General features: G+C 45.6%; 1 protein-coding gene across 3 annotated transcripts in view; it reads left to right on the top strand.

Moving 5' to 3' along the window:
- SETBP1 (SET binding protein 1) overlaps positions 1–23,841 on the top strand; it is a 270,174-nt gene that overhangs the window by 9,925 nt on the left and 236,408 nt on the right. For all 3 annotated transcript variants that reach the window (XM_077171103.1, XM_077171101.1, XM_077171102.1), the window contains exon 2: positions 7,269–7,929. In XM_077171103.1, coding sequence (XP_077027218.1) covers positions 7,438–7,929 — 492 coding nt within the window. In that variant the 5' untranslated portion in view covers positions 7,269–7,437. The remainder of the gene's footprint in view (positions 1–7,268; positions 7,930–23,841) is intronic.

Below are 23,841 nucleotides of genomic sequence, written 5' to 3' on the forward strand. Positions count from 1 at the left end.
TGTTTGATCAGAGGCAGAAGAAGAGATTGTTGCCCTGCCATGACGGTGTTAGAAGGAGGCTACTGTGTATGATGGCAGCTCTCCAAGAGCAGAGTCAATCTAGGAAAGTTTGGTAACACAGATGATGGAATTGTACAGGGGTTTGCTTTCTGTGGCTGGTCTCTGTGCCAGTAACCTTTCCCTAAATACCCATAAAACTTTCCATTTGTAGCCTGGAGTAGCTGCTGCTACCTCCAGGATGGTGTGCTTGGCAAGAGCTGGCTGGAACATAGTAAGTATTTAAGTCCCCTTCTGTGCACATTGACACTTCTTCCCAAAGAGTTTTATGGCTGTTGTTAATGGAATAAATTTTATCCTTGCAGTGGCACACACTCAGCTGCATCCAGCAGAGTGCTCAGGGTGGTCTCCTGGTTCATCCCAGGAGTCACCTCTGATTGTACATCACACTGAGAGTGATGATGATTGGTCTGGGAGCTCAGCAGCTTGGTGTTGATCTGACTTAGGCAAATTTACCAGCTTGACTTTTTGTGTTGTAATGAGCTGAGGCACAGCTGGCATCTCCTTCTGCTTTTCAGTGTCCTGGAGGCCTGATGTTCACAAGGAAAATGGGCAAAAACCACATGCCAGCTATAGGTGTCATTAGGATCAAACACTACCCTTGATTTCCTAGAGAAGTTGTAAATGCCTGGAAGTGTTCCAGGCCAGGTTGGACTTGGGGTTGGAGCAACCTGGTCTAGTGGAAAGTGTTCCTGCCCATGGCAGGGGGCTGGAAAAAGATGGTTGTTAAGGTCCCTTCCAACACAAGCCAAATTTTTGTTGCCTACCTCGGAGGGAACAAATGGGAGGAGTTTGATCATTTTAGAGACCAGAAGCCTCTGTGAGAAGGTGTTCACGGGTCTGATGACTGCACTCCCTTTCCCAACACTCTGATACAGCTTTAGGTTATGAGTGAGTAGATTTACAGAACCTTGGTAGATTTCTGAGGCAGGAGTTTGTAAAAGCCCTTGGGCAGCATGGATGGGCACCTCTCCTGCTCCTGCAGATGGGTGCTTTGCTACACTGGCCACAGCTGTACCTTGGGCAGCATTGCTTTCATTGTCCTTGTGATTTATGGCCATGTCAGTTGTTTAATCATTCAGTTGGCCCTCCTGCAAGCCCTCTATGATAGTTACTTACATAGAAAGGTAACTATCTGATCTAATTATAAAGTCTCAAACCTAATTATGGAGTCAGATATGCTTCCATAATCTACTCTAAATGTGTCTATGTTGAGGAGACAGATATGTGCGTGTGTGTGTGTGTGTGTAATGTGCACACTTACATGCCTCTGTAATTATAGGTGTGCTTGGATTTTCATTTATTTCTGCCTCTTTGTCTTGGGCAGCATGCTTGCAGCTTCATCTGGCTGTGACACATATTTGGTTTGCCACATCTTTTTCCCTCCAGTGTGACTTTTCCTGTCTCCCTTTGCCATACTTGGGCACACTGAGGCACAGCCATCAGTCAGTGCAGAGGGATGGTAGCTCTTAGACTCAGCACAATCTGATGGAAACAAGTGAAGATTACATTTCTGGCAACTGCCATTAACGCTTGCTCCTTGTTTCCATGTGAATAACCCACATCTGGGACAGCTTGCATCCTGTCCCTTTGTAGAAATTCCTCACATAATCCACACAAAATCAGAGGCAGAGTTAGAAGATTTGAACAAAAGCAGAGTTGGAGGCAGAAGGACCATGCGAAGAGCAATCAAATTTCTTCTTCTAATTCACCCTATTAATGAATTACATACCTCAGTTAGATGGACACAAGGCAGGTGACAGGGACGGGGTGGTTCCTATGTGATCCATAATGTGGACAGAAAATAACTGCCACAGTCATTATTTGAGCTCCCTGCCAAAGTTGGGTTGTTCTCTCAGAGGATCATGCCCTCAGGAAGTAGGAGAGGCTGTGGTCCAAAGCTGCCATAAATCTATGTCCAGAGCTCTGAGCTGTGGATTAAATACAGTACTGGTACATGATACTGATCCAGTATAAACTCCTACTGGTTCAAATTTGCTCAAAAAAAAAAAAAAATTGCAATGATTTAATTTTATCCCAGAATACTTTGTATTGTATCATGTTATGTCACTTGTCTGCACCACTCTGGCTTTATGGCTTACAAGTTTTCCCATCCTCTGGAACTGACTTTAAGTCACCACAAAGGAAATTTTAAGCCTCATGTTGTGCGCTTGCCCATTCCACAGAAGTGTGATCAGATGCCTGTTCCTGATCAGCATCAAAGTCATGCTGCTGGCTATCTGGCAGTGCATGGACAGAGACCACAACCAAGCATGAAATTCCAATTTCTTTTTGCAAAACAATAATGAAGGAATAGGCTGGGGCCATTTTTGTACTCCAGTATGGGTTAACTGTGTTGAGTACAGCTTGTCACATGCTCGGATGTTGGGTTTTTAAGACCCATGACAAAATCTGAAGTTTTACAGACACTGCTCATAAAAGCAGGTTTCTGACCAAAACTTGCCCTTGGCTGTAACATGAGTTGTCCACTGGCTTCTGGCCCAGAGGCAGCTGCATTTCCACAGTGTCATACATGACCATGGAAGTAACCTGGGAGTCTTTGGAGTGAAAGGTGAAATCTCATCATTAAACACTGCTGCATAGTCTCCAGTGCTTTGTGGTGAATGGTTTTAGAAGGATGGAGTGTAAAGAAGGTTCCAGCATTCCTGATATTTTGCAGAGATTAGGGATTTAATGCAATGTCCCATGGAAGAATGGAAGATCCAAAGGCAACCTGATAGAGTTTGAAAAGTTGTGACCTCCCCTTTGCATCCCCCATAAGCCTCAGACTTGTGCTTTAGTTTCCACTGATTTGAACCTGTTAACAGACTTTTTTTCTTTTCCATCCATTCATTTTGGATTTTATGAATGAACTTAAAGCAGTCTCAGTAGTTACAGCGGTATTAGTGTAGAAGGAATTTGGACAGCACTTCTTAGTATTGCTCCCACCTCCCTGCTGGTGTTCCTAGTGCTTGAGCAGTTCAGAGGAACTGCAGAAACACTGGGCAGCTGAGCCTGCCCTGCTTGCATGTGTCAAAACAGTGTTGGCTTGCTCCTAATGTGGTTGCTGTCACTCTTAGAATCACAGAATCATAGAACCAAGATCATTGAGTCCAAGTTTAAGGCAAAAGCTGTGCCAAGTATTATGTCCACTTTCATTTCACAGAAAACCCCAAGCAGGTGGATCTCCCCTCCCTCCTATTGGCTCTCACCTCTGTGTTTGTCCTCTGCAAATTTTCACTTTAATCACTTTATAGCTGGGGCATCTGAATACTCACAAGCACCAGGTTGCCTGAGGCAGAAGAAGGGAGCATATTCAGAACCCCAAATAGGAGACATCCAGTATGACCTAAATGGGGGTTTTGCACTTGAAGGTCTTTGCCTCCATAAGAGTGTTTGAGGTGCCCAGAGGAGCTGATAAGAAACTTGAGCATTGGTAACAAGGCTGAGCAAGCAGGCGTTTGATTATTTCTCAGTACTTATCAGAGGAAGTGTGAATCTCTCCCTAATTAAGAGCTAATGCCAACTTCTGTGAAATTTATTGTCATTCACCTGTGAATTATCCTCCTCAAATTTAACTTGACTGCAGGAAGCCTGCTAGCAGTAACACTTTCCTCAGTGAGCCTAATTTGGATGGTAAAATGCCTCTGTAGCTGCTTATTGAACAGGACTTGATGCTGGTGAGCACTGGAGGCCTGGAATGACAGCCTGGGTCAGCACTTAGATGTTCAGACACACCTCATGTCTTGGGTATTAAAACCAGAAATAGAGCTCTTCCAGCAACAGGACAAGGAAGAATGGCTTTAAACCAACAGAGAGCTGGTTCAAATTGGATGTTGGGAAGAAATTCTTCCCTGTGAGGGTAGTGAAGCCCTGGCAGGTGGCTGCCCCATCCCTGGAAGTGTTCAAGGTCAGGTTGGATGGGGCTTGGAGCAACCTGGGATAGTGGAAGGTGCCTGCCCATGGCAGGGGGGGTGGATGAGCTTTAGAGTCCCTTCCAACACAAACCATTCTGTGATTCTGCTCACAGGCACTCTGGAGAGGGGAGGTTTCCAGGAGAGGTTACACATTCAGAGGCCTGAAGTGAGGTTTCTAATTAGTCAAAGCACAGGTAGCCTGCCCAAACTAGAAAGACGAGTATGATGTCCCTGCACCCAAGTCATTTAACTATTAACCCTGAAGGAGAGTAAGGAGATATCTAGAACAATGACCCAGTTAATTCTGGGTGCAGCACTTGAGTGCAGGGTTATTTGTTGCTACCTGTGGGTCTGGTGATATCATCTGCAGACTCTTGGCAGAACAGGAGGCCAATATTTTTAAGTTGGGTTTTAAGGTGGATTTGGCATGAATTCATCTGACACGGGTGCAATGCTATGACTTTATTTATCTGTTGCTTGTTTATGCTGAGCTGGAGGCACACAGCCAAGCAGGGATGAGTACTTGGACATTATGACCCAGCGTTTGGGTCCCACAGTCAGACTTTGGAGCAGAAATCTGGCTTTTTATTCACCCTCCATAAAACATTACCCAATGGCTCAAAACATGAATGACTCTTCCTGTCCCGGAGCCATGAGCTGCATTTCAGCTCCCGTGCAGGTGAGGGTCCCGGGAGGGCTGGCTCATAAAGGCAATTCCAGCTGTCCCTTCCCTGCACCCTTGGCGGCTGCGGGCTCATCCTGCTGAGCTGCTCCAGAGCCTGCTCTCTGCAGCCAGCAGCGAGAGAGGTTAAAAGCCTTTGGGCGGAGGCCGGCACACAGTGCCCATTGTACATGCGTGCATACCAGAGCGGTAACTCCCTGGAATGCTGCACCGCCGAGCTTTTACCACCTTGTGTTTGTGTTGCAGCCCAGGAGAGTGTGTACATTGTGTCCCTCTATGCGTAGATTAACAATGTAAAACGGCAGATAAATAAGACTTTTTTTTTTTTTTTTTTTTTTTCTTTTTCTTGATTGGGCCGGTTGGAAGGGGAAGGTGTCTCTGACTCCCATCACCTCCACAAGCACAGGGAGAGGCAAAGTGCAAAGTCAGACAATTAGGTGGAGCAGCTCTTTGCAACCAGGGTGGCTTTCATGTACTAATTGTGTTAGTAATTAGCAACTACCACATGGTTTGGGTTCAAAATGTATGGCATTTTGTAAGGGCATTAACTAACCCACTCTGCAATGGGTTTGAAGGATGTAAGTGCGATCCTTGTTTCCCAGAGGTGAACTGGGGAGACTGGCTGACCACAGGGTGAGTCAGGGCAGGCATGCATGAGACCTCGGGTCTGTTAGTTCCTCAAGATCATCTCACAGGAGGATCAGCTCTGGGAAATGAGTCCCTCCACTATTGCCAAGAGATGTGCAACTCAAGTATAAGTGTTTTTGTGGTGCATTTCTATCTCCTATGAGCTGTGGAAACCATTCCTAAGGCCAGATGGCAAGTCCAAGTTTGTTTTTTTTTTTTTTTCCTTCTTTATTTCATTCTGCTTGGGTTGTCAGCTTGTGCTATTTATGGGAATTTTATTTGAATTTGTGTCTGCTGGGACCTGGTCTCCAAGTGATTTCATGGAGCTATAGGACACTTAATCTTTCCACTAGTAGCCATACACGTCCAGGTGAGAAAAGTGACACACAGCCACACTCCAATGAAAATGTGTATCTATAACTAATAAAAGGCACTTGTTATTACTTCTTGTTGAATTTCAGGCCCCTGCAAGGTACCTTTAGAAAGCAAAAAGAAGCCAGTGGTGCAAGGACATGTGTTTCTTCTAGGTGAGCTGTGCTTTACAGCAGTGTACACTGGCACTCTTGTTCTGATTTGGTGATAGGTAGCAAGATAATTTTTTTTTCTCTGTGGTATATTGCTGCCAAGAATGACCTGGGAAATCCCTGGCTGTGCTCAGATCTTGATGGAAGTTGGTCAAGTGTAGCTGAGCTAATCTAGCAGGGAGCTACTCCTGAAAGAGCCAGTCTGAGCTCCCAGCAACTACTCCTGGCACTGCCTTCCTGTTTCCTTCTCCATTTGCCAGAAGTGTTACTTGTTGTTTATCTTAAAGTAACAGAAAATACATTTATTTCCCTCCACTAATTGTGTAGATATACACTTTTTTGTGGATTCTTTTGCTAATTTTGTGGCTGAAATTGGCTTGCCATGAGGGGGTGTGTGTGGGGTGGCAATAGGGGAGTTTTAGGGAGGGTGCATGAAAGCACCTCAATGCCTTTTAAAACACCCCGTAAGTATTACTTATAACAAGAATTCCTTGGGTGATACAATTTTTGCCTCAACTGAATGTCCACAGCTTCTTCCTTTAACTGAGGCTTTGTAAGGTACCAAGCAGGAGTGTTTCCATCTCAAAGGGTTCCATCTCTGATGTTCTAAAGAAAAATAAAATTTGCAAGGTCGAGAGCGCAGTCTGTGCATCATCCAGCCCTAGGCTTTTCCGCAGGACAGTGGAATGAGGGCATGAAAAACTCTGGAAAACCTTGAGTTTAGCTTTTCTCCATGCACCTCAGTGCTTGGGACACTGACATGCACTGAAAGAAGCCCAGGTGGATCCTCCTGCAGTTCCAGTATCCCATAGAGCATCCTGGGCTGCAGTTGGTCTCTAATGAATTGCTCATCCAAAGCAGGATTACCCTCAGAACAGTTGGCAGCCAAGTTATAGCTGTCACTCTCTCACCTGGCAAGTGAGGAAACAAAGAGTTTGAAACTCTGCTGCTGATTCAGAGGGCAGCACCATGTTTTCTGTGCTCTGATCACTGGGTTATTGTTTAACCCAAGGCAAGTATCTGAGTTTACTTTTTTCGCCTGCTGGAAACCCTGTGACAGTGAGCATGTTGAGGTAATGAGGAGGTTCATGGGTGTGGAGAGCTGGCTGTCCCCTCATTTATTGCATAAGTCGAGTTGAAGATGTTTGCATTGAGACAACACTTTGGGTGTTTGGTTTGTTTTTTGTTTTATTTTGTTTTGGGTTTTTTTTTAAATAGATATCCATTGTCATCAATGTAACAATAGATATGGCAATTGTTCATTGCTTTGTGATGTCAGATCCAGCCCTCAGAAATGCTGGTGAGCCTTGGTTCCCACTTTCTCCAAGGAAAGCCCTTGAGATGCTGCAGGGGAAGCCTGAGTGTGCCCTGTGCCCTGTTCCAAACATCTCCACACTTTGACTTGACATATGTGTGCATGTGCTAACTTCCTCTTTATTTTTTTTTCCTCTCTTTTCACAGTGGCACATTTGGTCTCTTCTGAGCATCTTGCAGCCTCTGGGTGACCGGGACATTGAATTTGGTGGACAGTTGCCATTCGCTCCCTGGGATCGTATCCGCCCTTGCTTCCCTCATCCCCTTCTGTACTCCCCTTCCCTCCAACCAAACTCCAGGGCGTTGTGATATTGCCATGGAGCCCAGAGAGACTTTGAGCAGCTCCCGGCAAAGGGGAGGCGAGGCAGACTTTCTGCCAGCTGCCGTCACCTCCACGAAGGCTTCGCCAGTCTCGGGCTGTGCAGGGGAGACGATGCTGTCTTCGTCGGGCGCGGGGAAAGGGATCCCGGTGAGCAGCGAGAGGCTGGAGCCTGAGGAAGAGGATGAGCTGGGCTCTGGAAGAGACGTGGATTCCACTTCCAATGCAGACAGCGAGAAATGGGTGGCGGGAGATGGCCTGGAGGAGCAGGAGTTTTCCATCAAGGAGGCTAACTTCACGGAGGGGAGTTTAAAACTAAAGATCCAGACCACCAAGAGAGCGAAGAAGCCCCCAAAGAACTTGGAGAACTACATTTGCCCTCCCGAGATCAAAATCACCATCAAGCAGTCTGGGGAGCAGAAACTTTCCAGAACTGGGAAAAATAGCAAAACAACTAAAGAGGAGGACAGATCACACTCCAAAAAGAAGGTAGGTCCCATTCTTTTACATAGTTCCAGAAGAAGAGGGAGAGGGAAGGAATGGATCTTCTCAAACAATTTGTGTCCAAGGCACAGTCTTTGCAAGATTTGGCCTTGGAGCAGCACAGGGCAAGTATCATCCTGCACTGCCACGTATGCATGGGGAATGATCTTGAACTATCCTTCAGATGAACCAATTCAGAAGAGATCAAAAGTTCAACCAGGCTTCTTCTATTTTTGTATGTAATTGAGTTTTGAGATTAATGATTACATGAGTGAGAAATGAAGGAGCCCACTTCTAAACTGCTTTGTGCCTGAGCACTAATGCTCAAGCCTTTTGGCAGTTAAGGCATTCAACTGCATTTTTAAAATAGAGGTATGTGCATGATGAACAATTGAATTCATTCCTGTATTCTGGGTGATGGGCTCCATTATTCTTGATTACAGCATTGTGTGAGTAGCACTATAGTTATGCTACAGAAAATACTTCCATTATAAGTCTCATTTTCTTCCAGATGCATATAATTTTCTTGAAATATCCTTCCGCAGAGAAATTTTTGGTACTTTAAGTCTGGGTAAAAATTGAAGTTTTTTTAATTTTTTCACTCATTCAAGGATGAGAAAAGAAAGAAAATCCTTTCTTCATATGAGCTGTTTTCAGGAGCACCCTTTTGATTTGATGTTGGCTTGATTTTTCTGTAGTGTCGCCTACACTTAGTACATAGACCAAATTTAGTTTGAGTGTATTAAGCAGCACTGCTGGGGACACAAATTTTTGGATAAGTGGTATTTTCTATCCTAAACATTAGCCAAGTGTGTTTGGTCAGGTCATAGTAAAAATACTTCACCTCTGCCTGCTTAGTAACCCATAGGTTTCATGATGAGTTCAGACAGGACATAGATTTGATAAAAGATGCACAAGTGTCTCCAAAACCTGGAGAAATTGATCTGGGACTTAGGCACCCTCAGATTAGGGCTTGGGTCACAGCTCGGTTTTCCTGCTCATGCAACTTTGATCCTTCTTCTCCCACACCTTACACATGTGATGGGTGCTCAAAGGGCAATGTGAAGCCTTGAGGAGACTAATTGCCTGGAGAAATTCTCCTCCACCTCTTCCTAGAAAAAATCCTCCTTGGCAGACTGACATAGACCAAAATTGTCATGACTCAAAATCACTTTTTTAAGCATTGATATTTCCCATTGACTCAAGGCAGAGCCCAGGGAGACTAACATCACTCACATCTGGAGTCTAACATCACTCACATTCACTTTTTTTACAAGCAGAACTTGAAAACAAACTAAAAAAAAAACAATTCAAGGGGATTTTTTTTCTCTTAATCTTTTAAGTGATATAGTCAATGGGCATGAAAGAGCTAGCTCTTTTAAACACAGTAGAGGCTTGGCCCTATAACGCTTTGAGAAGAGAATTTCCCATCTATTGAAAGGATGAGCTGCCTTCTTAGCACCAAGCAATGTCTAATTTCCACTTTCCTGTCCTCCCTGAATGTTTGCAGAGGTCCCAGGGGAAGCAGCAGTTTTATGAGACTATGCTCAGTGACAGCAAAGATGTCACAAGCAATCCTTCCATAGCAATGTGGAGGGGAAAAAAAAAAGAACTGCAAACCCCTACTTACCCTGCATGGGCCGTGAAGAATATGACTGCACAGAATCAGAGCCCTCATTTCTATGTATCACCCAGTCTGATGGGCATGGAAGGTGTGTTCTTTTCTGTGTGGTCATCCAAAAGGTTGAATAAATAAAGCTAAGCATAAGGAAGTTATGCACAAGAAAATCCCCAAACAAAAACCAAACAAAGCCAGTGGGAACAATAGTTTAAAAAAACACCTTGTAGCATGGTTATGCTCAGGGTGATGGCTTTATTGCAGGAGGATAAGGAGTTTGAAAGAAACAGACCATGGCTCAGACACGGCTGCATCCAGCTTGCACCTGCGTTGCGAGGTCCGAGCTGGCTGGGGCTGTGCTCACACACACCCTGTTCTCAAGCTGGGAGCGCTTTGGGTCAACACTGGTCTAATCTGGCCATTAAAACAAACAAAAAAACCTCAGCACCCAGCAGGTGGGTGCTCTGAGCAGATGGGGAGAAGGCTGCTGCCCCGGTGCACCATTAGCATAACACCCAACGGCTGCGGCGCGGCAGCTGCTGAGCCGCAGCTGCGCCAGAGATGTCCCCGGCAGGGGTCTGGAAGACCCCAGTGCTGTGATCTCGAGGGGTGTGCCTGATGCCTGGAGACCAGCAGCCTGCATCACCAGGATGGGGAATAACCCGAGTCCCTGCAGCCGGGGGGATCGCACACACGCCCGCCCCTCGGCTCGTGGGGTTCCAGGATCAGGCTGTGAGCACCTCGCATCGAGGGGGGATCAAAGGCACTGCAGAAAGGGAGGCTGGGAGCGAGGGGGAGAAAGGTTCTGGTGCTGGCAGAATGATTTCTTCTGTGGCCAGCATCTGTCTTGTGGTGGGTACGGAAATTTTGGGGGGGGAAGATAACTAGGAGGAAGCAGCAAGTTGAAATTTGCATGGATATATAGCTCTCTGGTCTATCTCTGTGTTTCCCTGGAAGAGCAGAGCATGCAGGAACCCTCTGCACTTACTTGCAGAACCATTGAGAGCTGCAGTAATGGTTGTGGGGAAAAAAAAATAAAAAAAAAATGATTTGTCACATTTAAATGGTTTTGGCGGTTTTGAAATTTCAGCGTTAGGCTGTTTTGATTGCGTGTTGCTTTAATCAGCACAAGCTCCAGAAAAGCAGCTCCTGGCAGCAGAAGGAGGGAACAACACATTTAAAGAGTGGGACAGACCTTCAGCTGGCATCAATCCACTGCCCTTTATGGATTTTTGCCAGGAGAGTTTGGCCCAATGTACACATTTCCCTTGCACATGGGAGCATTATTTGGGTTTACCACCTTGCTCGTGGATGCAGAGAATATACACAGACTGAGCTGCAAGTGCCATTCTTGTGCCTCTGGTGGGTGGGAGTGGTTGTCCTGCACATCATGGAGTAGCGCCCAAATTTATTTTTCCCCTGAGGAAGTGCAAACTCTATCAGGACTTGAAAAATCCCCTTAGTTTGTTGCATAATATTTCCAGCTACATCTCCAGCAGTCCCCAGTGCTTTGAAATACCACTTCAGCATTCTTGCAGGAGTTTCAATACACACAGCACAGAGAGCAAGTAATGAAAACATGGAAGCAATTTAAGTAACAGCATGTGGGTACACAAAGGACTGGTAATGCCAGCAATGTAAAAAGGGACTGTGAACTGGGGATATAGCATTTATTCAGTGGCCACTTAGGGAGGAAGAAGATATGCCTGTTTCTAAGCTTTACACTGCTCTGCTAATTAGGCAATAGGGGTTAGTGCTTGATTTCTAAAGCTGTGGTCCAGAGAGCAGCAGTGATTAGAAGGGGACTCTGTGGAGAGCCACGATGCTCATGTGCTGAGGCCCAGGGTTTTTGCCTTTGATTCCAGCTGCTACACTATATTAAAAGACATAAACATGCATTAAATACTTTCCTCATGTTGCTTTTCCGTGTGAGCAATCGCCCCAGGGATGTTATTCGATCCTGAATGGGAGGGGAGGGAATTCAGGAGAGGATCTTGCTGGGTGCAGTTGCTGATGCCCCGGAGTGGGGAGGGAGGCAGGGGATGAGAGAATACCAGCGTTGGGAACCTCTGCTCTGCTGGCTTGAATGCCTGGCTGCAATGCAACAACTTTTGGGGTTTCTTTTAAGTCCAGACCATGCCAAGTTTCACATCGGCTTCCCTTACTAAAAAAAAAAAGAGTAAGGGTAGTTTCCTAACTCTTTTCCTGGGGCTGCTCAGAAGTTGAATCATAGCTTGATTCTTTGGCTGCTTGTGTGGCAGTTGGAAAGTGCACAAATGTTCTGTAAGAGTTTTCTCTTGTTTCAACCCTTTGGCACCTGGGGATGGAGCGGGCTGAACTGTTGCCACTTCTAAACCCACAAATAGCTCCATTTCATTTAGTCTGATTGGAGAAGGAGGGAGGGAGGGAAGAAAAAAGCCAGGAGCCCAGAGGATGTCCTGCTGGCAGGCAGGCAAGCCCAGCAGCTGCTGCTCTCTCACCTGCAGTAGGGCTGTTCGAGTCAACCACCTCACCAACACTAAAGGTGCTTTTTCCTTCAGATAAGGAAATGTTATCAGTATGGAAGAATATTGAAAGCGTGGTACCAAATGCAATGAAGCAACCTATCAGCATTCCCTGCCTGCCATGTAGCATTTAACAAGTCCCAGATGAACAGTGATTTCTCTGGTTTTGTTTTATTTCCTTTTTTTGGTCCTTCCCTGCATTTGTTTTTGGCTTTTTTTTTTTCCTATTCTCTTATGTCTGTAAGCACTTCATTTTCCACCCCTTCTTTCTTTAGGCACAGCCTGACAAAGGTTCTTTGCAGCTTTCATCATACGCATAATGTCCTTCAGAGGATGTAAGCTTGTGGTTTTGTAATTATTACTGCACTAGGGTTTTTTGAGAGCTTGGGATGGGTGAATGCATTTTACTGCTGAGAGATAAGCACAGCGGCAAGTCAATTGGAAGTAAAGCTTCCTTATGTGTAGTCAGAGGAAACTCTATCTCTGGATTTTCTAGCAATGTTGTTTTTTTTTTGTCTTTGAGTTTTTGTAGGTGTTTGCCATTTCTCTGCAGGAAGCAGTTCTAACACTTTCCCCCTTGAAATTCAATTCACAGTCTTCCTTTTCACTGCTCCACATATGTAACTTTTTCTGGTGATTCACCTTTCATTGAAGACTCTCTCACTCATGCGCTCTCACCATTGCTGATGCCAAATTGATTTTTTGCCTTTTTTTTCTTTTATATTCTTTTATTACATTTCTATATTCTTTACACATATATTTGTAGTTCTGTAGCCTATCATAGTATTTATAGCTAGCATTTTACCTACTCCATTAGACAGAAAGATAAACCAAATTCCCTAGCAGCTCCAAGCTGGGGGTCCAAGGTTAGATTCTTGGGGAAACCAAGGTTGAAACTAGCTGTCCGAGCCATATTTTCATAAAGTTAAGTTCCTATCTAAAAGAGGGGGAATTAAAAGAAGGTTGAACTGGGAAGGAATTACCTCCCCACTGATTGAGGTGATCCCCACCTCCCACTAAGTGGGGGTTTCTGTCAGATATGCCAATTTGCTAAACATATAAAAATTATTTATGTGTTATTCTACGGCTCCATCTTCGGCATTTTCCACCTGTCAAATTGTGCACCTAAGGATCCTGGTAAAGGTAACCCCTTTTTATCACCTAACTGAGTCTGGCTCGTGATTTTAGCACCAGCAAAAAGGCATCATTGCCCGCCTTTTTTTCCACAGAGGATCACAAGTGCTCCCCCTCCTTTACTTCCCCCTTCTTTTTTATTGATGACTGCACATTGCACTTTCCCTCCAGGTTCTCATGTGCATCCGCAGCTCTTGCTGCATTACCCCTGTGCTGGACTCATCTCCCCGGTGATTTGTGTGCATGATCATCCAATTGCTCACCGTGCATGCTTATCCCTCCTTGCTAGGGGCATCCCTGTGCAAGATGTGATCTGAGTCAGCTCTTCCTGCTGCGATCCCAGACGTGGCCCAGGGGGTTGATGTAAGTGCTTGGCCTAGTGAGGAAAAGAAGGCACTCATGGGTTAGTTGTACCTGCTTGAAGTGGTGGGGTTCGTTTTACAGCTTATTTTTCTTCCCCTCCCACTCCCCTCCTCCCCAAAGGATGGAACATCCACAGTCCCTTCAGCTTGGACCTGTTCCTGCGCTGGTTTAGTCCTTGTTCTTTCTTTGTAAAGCCTTGAGGCAGCTCTACCTGATGCTTGTGGCGGCTACCTGGAACTCATACCAGCAGAGTAGAGCTCAGCCTCTTCCCAGGCTATGGTACAATGGTAGAGCCCCAGAAGTGCCAGCACAGTGGAGCAGTGTTCTCCCAGCTGCCTCCAAGGCGAAACTGGCTCTTGAGTGGCTGAGAGATCAATGCAGAGCTGCTCTAACAGGCACGAGGCTCCTGGCATTTTTAGTCTTTCTACACAAGTGCATGGGTGCAAAGATACACAAACTCAGCTCTTTGATAGTCATCCCAGGTGCCCTTCAGGCTTTTCTTTCTACCACATTGTTGAAGGCACAAATGAAACAGCTGCAGTTTGGTGGTCTCCCACGTCAGGTATCTTAGGCTCACCGCAAAAAAAGAACAAGAATGAATGGTGGGGGCTTTTTTGGTTTGTGTTTGTGAAAAAAATAATTTCTTCACTTAAGAAACCAGTTTTTCCAGGAGGTGAGGACAACTTAGGTTCATCCTGGTCCATGAAGGCACCTGAGGTGCTGACACTGGGAGCTGAGTCATCTTGATCCCCCACATAGCCATCTGGAGGAGGCTGGTCCCACCTGAAGGTGGTTCAAAGCCTCCCCATGAAGAGGTGGAGGGCTGGATCCCAGATTTAACCCTTCCTTCTCCTCCAAAGCTTGCTGGAGAAGTGTCTATCTTGCATCATGTCCTGGATATCTGGATATCTTGTGACAGGAATAAGGCAGAGTGTCTTTTCCAGCTCAGTGCTCGGCCTGAGCCAGCTGATGCCCATCCCTTAGTTCTGTCTGCTCCCAAAGAATTGTGCTTTTTTTTTTTTTTGCAACTAGTCAAGTGGGTGCTAAAGAAGCAAACATCTGTCAGTGAAGGGATGGGCTGAGGAAACGTAAGCAGGCTTTTTCTGCTGAACACAGAGTGCCAAACAAGGAAGACTTGGTGTACTTGATTAGCTGCCATATGACCAGGGCTCAGAGAGGCTGTCTGTGTTGAGGACAGGTTTTGTTTTGCAGCAGTCTCTCCCTCCCACAGCTGAGTTTCGATGGCCTTCTGTGACATTTCCTTGTTTACTTGTGCTGTGTCTTTCTCTTCCAACCATGACAAAATATCCACAGACCTGGTGTTGGGATTGAGGAGATGCTGCAAGCAAGCAACTGGGACAAGTGCAGGAAGCTGGGGGTCCAGGTGGAGATCCTTAGCATCACTCACCAAACTACAGGTGTCATACAGGAGGACAGGGTGCAAAGCCCTGGTCAAATTGGTTTTATTTCAAAAGCACCGTGGCCTCCAGGCTAACAGAGATGGAAATGTGATATGCAGGCATGTACACCCAGGGCTGCAAACTGGATGTGTTTTCGTTCACAGAGATTTTGGGGTGTCAGTCCTTCACATACATGACTGTGCTCTTCCAGCATCAGCTTTTGCCTGCAGTGCTTCCTCTCCTCCCCTGCCAGGCATGCCTGACCACAGATACCTTTTGATTTACTTACAGACTTTTCATCTTCACTTCCTTTTTCACACAAATACATACACACACACACACAACACACACAGCTAGTCCCTCAGGTCAGGTCTAAGTCTTCCCATGCTTCATTCCCAGACGGGTTCCTTGCTGGCCCCATTCTCCACCCAGCGAGTGGGACTGAGAGATGGACCCATCTTAGTTCTTTTGAAGGGAAACTTGTCTTTATCTGGTGCCTTCACCTTGTCTTTTCTTCTGTTTTTTTTTTTGTTTTTTTTTTTTTTTTTTAAGATAACAGAGACTTGCAAAAGTTGGTTTCTGGCCACTTTCCTCCTAAGTGATTTCTCTGGTGTCTAGCGATGAATGAACTTTTCAGCTAAGCCCTTTTTGGGAGCCTCTCAGAGCTCCCTTTCTTCTGGCCAGAGAACAATTTGAACAAAATATGTCAGCATATTGTATCCCAAAGACTGTGATTTTGCATCACATTTGATCAACCCTGGACAAAATATTCAAAAAACATTGAGGAGAGAGGATTGTGCAGTCAGGCAAGGACTTTGTGTGTACATTCACATATACAAAAACACCGTGTGACCATGTTAGCCTTGTTTCCTTAGGAAACTGGTCTATAAATATCCAGAATAAACATGAATTGTTTTGCTTTTTTAATGCTGAGACTTTTCCAACTCTTGGACCTTAAAATGATTCAATTTAAGATGTGACCTTCAAGGACAAGTCCAGTTAGCTGTGTTTTCATAAGAGCTTTGTTTTCCGCTTCTTGCCATGACTTCTAACACAAATTAGGCCACTGGCTGTTGGCTTCTTCATTTCAGGACATAAGGTGCTATTTCTACATCGTGGTTATATTTGGACTCTGAGCTGCAGGTGGTTGCTGTGAGGAAAGGGATTCTCAAGCCATGGTGTGTGTAGCAGTAGCACGACACTGCTTTCCACATGCACGGCAAACTCTAATTCTCCAGACTGGGCGAGAAGTATTATTAATACTTTTCTTTTTTTCTTGGAGCTGCGGGCTAGCAGTGAAAAGAACAGTGTGAGGGCTAAGGTGTCTTACTACAGGTTGCAAATGAGATTGTACACCTGAGATCTGGCTTGGACTGTGGCCAAGACAGGTTAGCTGCAGATGAGGACATGGTCATTCAAGATAGACAATCAACCACAGCTGAACCAAATGGGGTTTTAAGGTTCTGGTGTCCCATGCTGCTGCTGTGCATCCATGTCTGCTGTTGGCAGATCCTGTAGAAAGGAAGGCCTCAGGAGAGCCTGTCTTCCCACAAAAATTTCACAAATTCTGTAGAGAGGAGGATAAGTGGAACCATCTTGTCTCTTAGTACAGAATGTGAAATAGAGCAATGAGATTAAGTGACTCACTCAAGGAACCTGTCACAGGCCGGGTTAATGCTCAAACCTTTTTCACTGAGCTGTGGTTACTTAACCATGACACAGTTGAGTCTCCCAGGGGTGGCCTGATCTCCAAGCATGGAATGCAGAGCCCTTCTGGAAACCAGTCCTTCTCTAGCTGTCATTTAAACAGATACATTATTTTTCAAAATAGTTGAAAAATATTCATATTGAAAAATAATCTCTGCATCTTCACTGCTCACTTAAAAATAAAACTTATCTCAGGGAAGAGCTAGGGCTGGATGCAGAAATAAGGGGGCGGAGTTTTGGGGCCAGCACGCAATCAGTTGACCTAGATGCCCTTAATAATCCCTTCTGGTCTGTAAACCCTAAAATGTGGTAAGAGTTGAATGAGGAATATCTACTGGAGGACTCATTATCTTCTCATCAGTTTCTCATGGCTGTCTCTCACCTGGGTGGCAAGGTTTACAGAGAGACGGTATCTTTTTATCGACGCTGGGTGTTACAAAAACTCTAACACTATAAACTTGGGTGGTTCATTGAGGAATTCCAGCACTTTGCAGCATCCTAACTTCATGTGAGCTGCTCTCCCTCCACATGGCTGAAAGATGAGAATCAGCCTGGAGGGGATTTGTGGGTAATTTTGGCTTGCCCAATGCTCTCGCTTTCCAAAGGAATGTGGTGGCACAAACAAATGAGCCAGAGGACACGGGCCCCCTCTCTCTCCATGCTGAGGACCATGACAAGGAGAGGGCCGAGCACTGGACTCCATGAGTCACCAGGATCACACCCTCGCCTCACTGCAGGGCGAGTCACTGCTTCCCCAGCTGGTGCTTCTGTGAGAAGGCACTTCTGTAACAACGTGGTTGGCAAACATTTCCCAGGAGGATGTGTTGGAAACAGTTTCCTCATACCTCTGAGGTAGAGCTTACACTGGGATTACTAAATAATCAGTAGTGTCCCCTGCTCCTCAGTGGAACATTGTGCCAGCCTGGGTGGCTTCACCAAAACTTTACCTGCAGTACTCCCAGGTGGGTAATTTGATGAAAGGTCACTCTTAAGAGTAGGAAAAGTATACCTGAGGCAGATATACTGGGGATCAGCACACTAACAGGGTCTGGACCAGCCCTCACTTCCTCCTCCCACCAAAGTCTATCCAGCTGCAGGGACAGTCCCTGCATTAGTCACCTATCTAATCTGCATTAACAGGGAGCTTGAAGGCACTTTATTGCATCTTCCACTGGGAACTGACGCTGTTGGATTTACAAGGTATTCTGGTTCTTATATCCTATGCTGTGTGCAGGTTGGATGGTGATAATTAATTTGTCCTGTCCGTTTTCTGACATTGTGTCCACCAGCACACAGCTGGTGAAGTTCTCTTCTCAAAGACAGCCTCTTGCTTTCCATGGGATACTTTTCTTCAATAATTTATGTAATCAGCAGGACTAATACCCTCCAGCCTTTTCTCTCTTTGGTCTTAATTCCATTGCATCACTTGTAATTATATTCCTGATTTGAAATTGGAGTGGGGAGGTGGTATGCGAAAGCCTATTTGTTTCTGTGACTACAGCACAGCCATCACGGGAAGAAATGAGGAGAGGGTGATGGGGAGGGACTGATCTGTCCTTAGGCCACCAGCTCTGGGCGTGGGCAGGAGCTGCTCTTACTCACTGGGGGCCAGCGACTGCCAGCGTGCTCCTTGGGAATCTGTGACCAAACAGGGCAGCTCTGAGGGAGGGCAACACGTCCCTTGCTGCTCCCTGTGCTGTGGCTGGCAGCTGTGGGGCATAACCAAGCCATGCTTCATCCTTGGAGCCAGCCTGGGTCCTTGGGATGTGGAGCTCTGGGCTGTAATTTGGCCGTTCGTGTTATCTAGAGGATGTTTGAAAGAAAAAGGAGGACAGCTTGTGATACACGGCTCAACCTGAGGCATTTGAGTGTGATAGAAGGGCTGGCAGTGATTTATTGTTGGCTTTCTGCATTTGCTGGAGTTCATATCACTGACATACATGCAAAACTTTGGTAAAGTAGGACTGCTGCAAATTACTCTCTAAATAAGTCTTTTACTATCTATACGTTACTTTGGCCACTGAATTTCGCTTTGACCTGCTTAGATGTTGGTGTTGAGGATTGCCCTAAGGTAGTGAAAAGGTGGGAGATGGAAACCCTGTCTCTTTTCAGTCTGACCTCACTTAATCTAACATACTCAGCACGAGCCCATGGGGTACAGCAGCTGTGTGCTGGAGATAGAAGTCAACTCAGTCCATCTTGGCCACATGGTTTAATAGGCCTATGAAATCTCTGGGTCAAAGGCCAGCCACCAGGCCCATCTTTGTCACATCTCAGTGATGTGTATCCTGGCAGGTTTTTCTTTTTGTTCCTCCCCGGCATGGAAAGAACCATCTGCCGGGTTGGCTTTCATAAGAATTTTGAAAAATACCAATTTCCCTTTGTTGAGTGGGGTGTGTGTGAGGGGGTGGGGGCACACAGGACAGAAGAAGGAAGGAGAGCCTGACCTAAAACCAAGCCAGTATTTTCAGGGATTTTAGAATAGCTTGTATTGTGTTTCCTACTCCCCAAGGAAGGGTTGTCCTCTTTCTTCTTTTCTCTTTGATTCGATTCCCTGCCACTCTGTGAGCAAGTCAGAAGCTGCAGCTGCTGCTGTCAGCTGGGAAGGGAGTCCCCTTGTTTAAAAACCATGTGTTAATCCCTGGTTAGAAAAAGTAGCAATGCTTTATGCTCCCCTTATAGCCCCCTTTTCTCTCTGCATCTTGACTGCCTGCCCGCAGACTTGCCATTTGTGTGAAAACAGATGCAGGTTGACACCAAAGAGACTCAACAAGGACCACAGGTAGCATGAAGGTGTGTAAATAAATAAGCCCAAAGCCTGGACAAAGTGACCAAATATAGTTTTGAGAGTAGGGTGGAAGTCAGAAAGGACAAGTGTGTTATGAGGTCTGGGGGAAAATTGTGGAGAGCTTTAGGAGTAAGGGGAGCTGTTTTTGTCATAGCTGTTGGACACAGATGGGGAGAAGTGTTTGCTCAAGGGGCCTGTGCTTTGTTCCCAAGGAAAAGCCAGCAGCCCAGTGGGAGAGGAATTTAAACAGTGAGGTAAGGAGAAAGGAGGATTTGGGCTCTGCCAGATGGAGACAGCCATGCAGGCAGTGCTGGAGAGGGTCTGATGGGTAAATAAGAGGCCCAGGGGGCTCAGTGCATTTACCATCAGGTGTGATACCAAAGCATTGATGGGTGAATGCAAAAGGTGGCCTGGGGCTGAAACGGGAGAGAAAGAAAGGGTTTTGATTTTGACCATCAAAAAACACCTTCCTATCTTTTCTAGTAGAACAAGAAAATGAATCACCACAAAGACAGGGAAAAGGGATTTAGATGATGGATGGTACTTACATAAAAATGAAGGCAGTGCCCTGAAATTGTTATAGATCATAGAATGATTTGGGTTGGAAACCCCTGCCATGGGCAGAGGGAACTTTAGACCATGTAACCTCTATTGGTAGAAAAGAGAAAAGGTTTTCAGCTCTTTCCTAAGGTTTTGAAGCAGAAAATTGAGGCAGACAGAGGTATATCACTCGGGGTCACTGGAGAAGGCACCACACCACTGCAGCCAGGACCCTGCTCCCACCCCATGCCTTGGCTGGTCATTCCCCCTGCCATGCCCCAGATCTCCTTGTCCACAGGCTGCAAGAAACAACAGGGCTCCCCTGTTGTTTCTTGGCTTGAAGGGCTGTTGAAGGGCTTTTCCTGCCACCCTTTCCCAGATGTGCCGCTGCGGGCAGGGACAGCCGTGCCCACCCACCATGGGCGGCAGGTGGGCCCAAGCTCGGGCCGCTCCCCAGCAGATTATCGTGACCTCTGCTCCTGGGTTTGGGGGACAGGAAGGAGCCAGCAGCCACGGTCTGCACCCCACGCTGCTGCCCTGCCTTCCCCGCCGCGGCCCCTCGTTAATAAAGAGGTGTAATTGGGAGCCCTCCCTCCATCCCGTCTGGTGTGAGGCCATTTGTGTGCCGGGGGAGGAGGGGCAGGCCCGGCTCTGAGGGGGGAGGCGGCCGCGGGGGAGAGAGGGAGGGAAATCGTCTTTGTTTGTTCAAGTAATTTAGGCCTCAGATGTTTTTTTTTTGTTGTTTTTTTTGGTTTTTTTTGGTTTTTTTGTTTTTTTTTTTTTTTTTTGGAGAGAGGGAGAGAAAAGCAAAAAGAAAGGTTGATCGGGGCTGGTGAAGGTGTGCTCCTGGTGCATAAAAATATCCCGAAAGCAGAGGGGACAAAGTGCACGGAAGAAGTGTGGATTTAAGTGTTTTGCGTTTGCTTCTCAAGTTTGCCAGGCGAGATGCGAATCTTGGAAGAAGCCCAACCAATAACAAAAAACAAACAAACAAAAAACTTACCAACTGAGCAAAATAAAAAAAAAAAGCAAAAAAAAAAACCAGGAAAGAAGTTAAAGAAGTTTGGTCTGCTTAGCTGGCTGAAGGGAAAATAGGAAAGTTGCTGGGTGCTGGGTTTTGCCACCAATGAAATTTGTTTCTGTTTTATATGTGCTAGCGCACTGTTTTTGGAGTCAAGATTTTCTACTTCATGTGCACTAACACACTGCCTTTGGTGTTAAGAGTGCAGCTCTCCTGTGACTCCCTGTTTCCCATCAACCCGGTTAGACATCTCTTTTTTTTAAATGAGAATAGAAAATCAAACAAAACAAGTGACAAACGTTCCTCTGTTCATTTTAGGTTGAAGTAAAACTCACATTTAAGCCCATTGAAAGACCTAAACTAAGTTGAAAATGTCTGCGCTGTGAAGGGTGAGCTTTGCCATTGAAACGCTTGTGTTTCAACTGTGTGAAAGTTGCAGAAAAATGCACATGGGATATGCAGAATTTAATTTTTTTTTTTTTTTTTAAGTTAGAGAATAGGGTAGTGGTGTGAAAGAAAGAATTAGTTATGGCAAATCTTATTAGTGTCCATTGTAAGCAGAGAAGCAGAGACATATGGGACCACTTGCAAAATTATTTCTTGTTTATTCAGCTTCGTAACCGAAGCAAATTTTTTTGCATAGTGTCATTTATTTGGCAGCTGGAGGGGTGTGGAAGGTGTGCGTCTATGAAGCAAAAAGGGGTGAAGAGAGAACACAGTATTGGTATTCCATTAAAAGTGATGCTCAGTGCTTTGTTTGTCAGGTTTTGGCAAGGCTTTTTGCTTTGAAAGCCATTCAGAGAGGATCGAAGCAGATGGCAGGGAGATCCTGTTTGTGTTATTTTTGGACATTCCCATTGAAAGTCTCAGATTGTTGTCCTTTTTCCCCCTTCCCCCACTCATGCATGTTTTTCTTTCTTCCTTCCTTTCCCCTTTTCTTCTTGAGAACATTTTTATTTTTTTAAAGCATATATTATTAATTATACAACATCACCTAAAAGCTGGGTGTGTTCCTGATGAACCAAGCTGTGGCTAGTTTATATTTTTTTATCTGTCCAAAATCAGACAAAGAGGTGGGAGGACTGTGTCCTGAAGCAGTACAAGCAGGGTTAGGAGAGGGAGCTGGGAAGCCAGACTGCCATTTTGTGGGGTTCAGCTCAACAGCAGCACATCTCCCTGGCAGACTAGCAGCTGTATAAAGCCCAGGAAGCAAGTTTAGATTGAAGGTCTCTGATAAAACAACTTTAGTGACCCCCATCCTTTCTAAGCCCTTGTGGAGGAGAGACCAGCTGTAGATAAACTGAACTAGCCCCTGGCTCTTTGTAGTGGTCTTCCCATGTCACTGGTCAGATTCCTTGGTCTCAGGCAGCCTGGAAAGCTTTTGTTCCGCCATCATCAGTTCCCAGATTGTGGTAGCAAGAGAGAACTTCATTGCCTCACATTGCTGGTATAAACAGCTTCCCTGAGCAGTAATTTAGTTTTGAATAACAGTGCTGGAAATGTCTGCAGCGCTTTTCATGTGGAAGTCTTCACAGAAGCCCTTCACAACCTTTGTGCAGGCAATCCAGCAAAGCTGAGCCTGGTCCAATCAGTTAAAGCACTTGGCTAGCCCAGGTCTATCAGCGGGGATGTGCACACACAAGGAGGATGGGAGGTCTTGGCTGCAGTTGATATCCAAAAGTTCAGGTGATTCACCTGAAGCTCCTCCAGATGATTAAATCTCTTAAGCTAAGCTGGAAATCTCGAGGAAACAAGCATTATCATGCTCGTTCTGTCAGTGGTTATTCCCAGATAGAAGCAGATATTTAAATCCTCAAGTCTTTGCATAAGGTAATATTAGCAGTACTTTGGCACAGGAAGATAGTTTACAAGGACGTAAAGCTTTGGCCCAGAAAAATAAGCAAATGAACTTTACAGGTTTCACTTTTACTACTGTAACACTAAAACACAGTTCAGTGCAGGTTGTGTTTGAGTTCAAGGTGATGATTCATCTTGGTTTTTAGATTGATTGAACCTGTATACCCACATCCTCAATCTTTTTTTTTTTTTTTGTGTAACTGGTACACTGAGGGAATCCACTTGATAAACTCTCATTTTGTTCTTAATTGAATGAACACTCAGAAGTCTTTCATGTGCATTGCAGCACTTGAGTTTCAGTGCTGTAGTTGCAAGGTGGTAGTGAGTGACCCATTATGTGTGAAGGGATGTCCCTTGAGCTACATTTTGTTGGCTGCAATAAGCTCTGGAGGGGAAAAAATAAAATAAAAAAAACAAACCAATCTTCACTTTCCTCTCACTGTTATCTCTTACTGGATGATGAACATCCCCTTGGCAGGATTTTTGCTCTGCAGTGCTGACTTTTGTGCCTGCCTTATTAAAGTTTGGCAACTCCTTTTTGTTACCTACTGGACGAGCCTTCTGCTCAGAGGACCTTCCCCTGCTCCTGGGGTGGCACGGCTGCTCTGCCCAGTGAGGATTTCCCTTCCAGGGCTTCCAGGGATAAGGGCTTTCCTGGTCTGACGCTTTGAGAAGGGAGCCAAGCAACAGTCTCAGCCTAGACAAAAGGCAAACTCGACCTACTATTTATGTAGTTACTTAAACATGATTTAACCTAAATAATGCACACCCTGACTTGGCCGAGGGAGAGGGGGAAGGGGAGGAGAGGAGCTTGTTTCTAATGAGCCAGGAGACAGGACAATTAATTACATATGAAGGACAGATAACTGACAGCAAACTGTCTACAGTAGAGAGAAACAAAATACCGATGTGAACAATTAAAGCGTCCATGTGATGGAAGGGTCAGCAATTTCTCAGAGAGCAGGCGGCTGGGCACGGCCCCTGGA

The sequence above is a fragment of the Agelaius phoeniceus genome, chromosome Z (assembly GCF_051311805.1).
Source record: "Agelaius phoeniceus isolate bAgePho1 chromosome Z, bAgePho1.hap1, whole genome shotgun sequence".
Taxonomy (NCBI): domain Eukaryota; kingdom Metazoa; phylum Chordata; class Aves; order Passeriformes; family Icteridae; genus Agelaius; species Agelaius phoeniceus.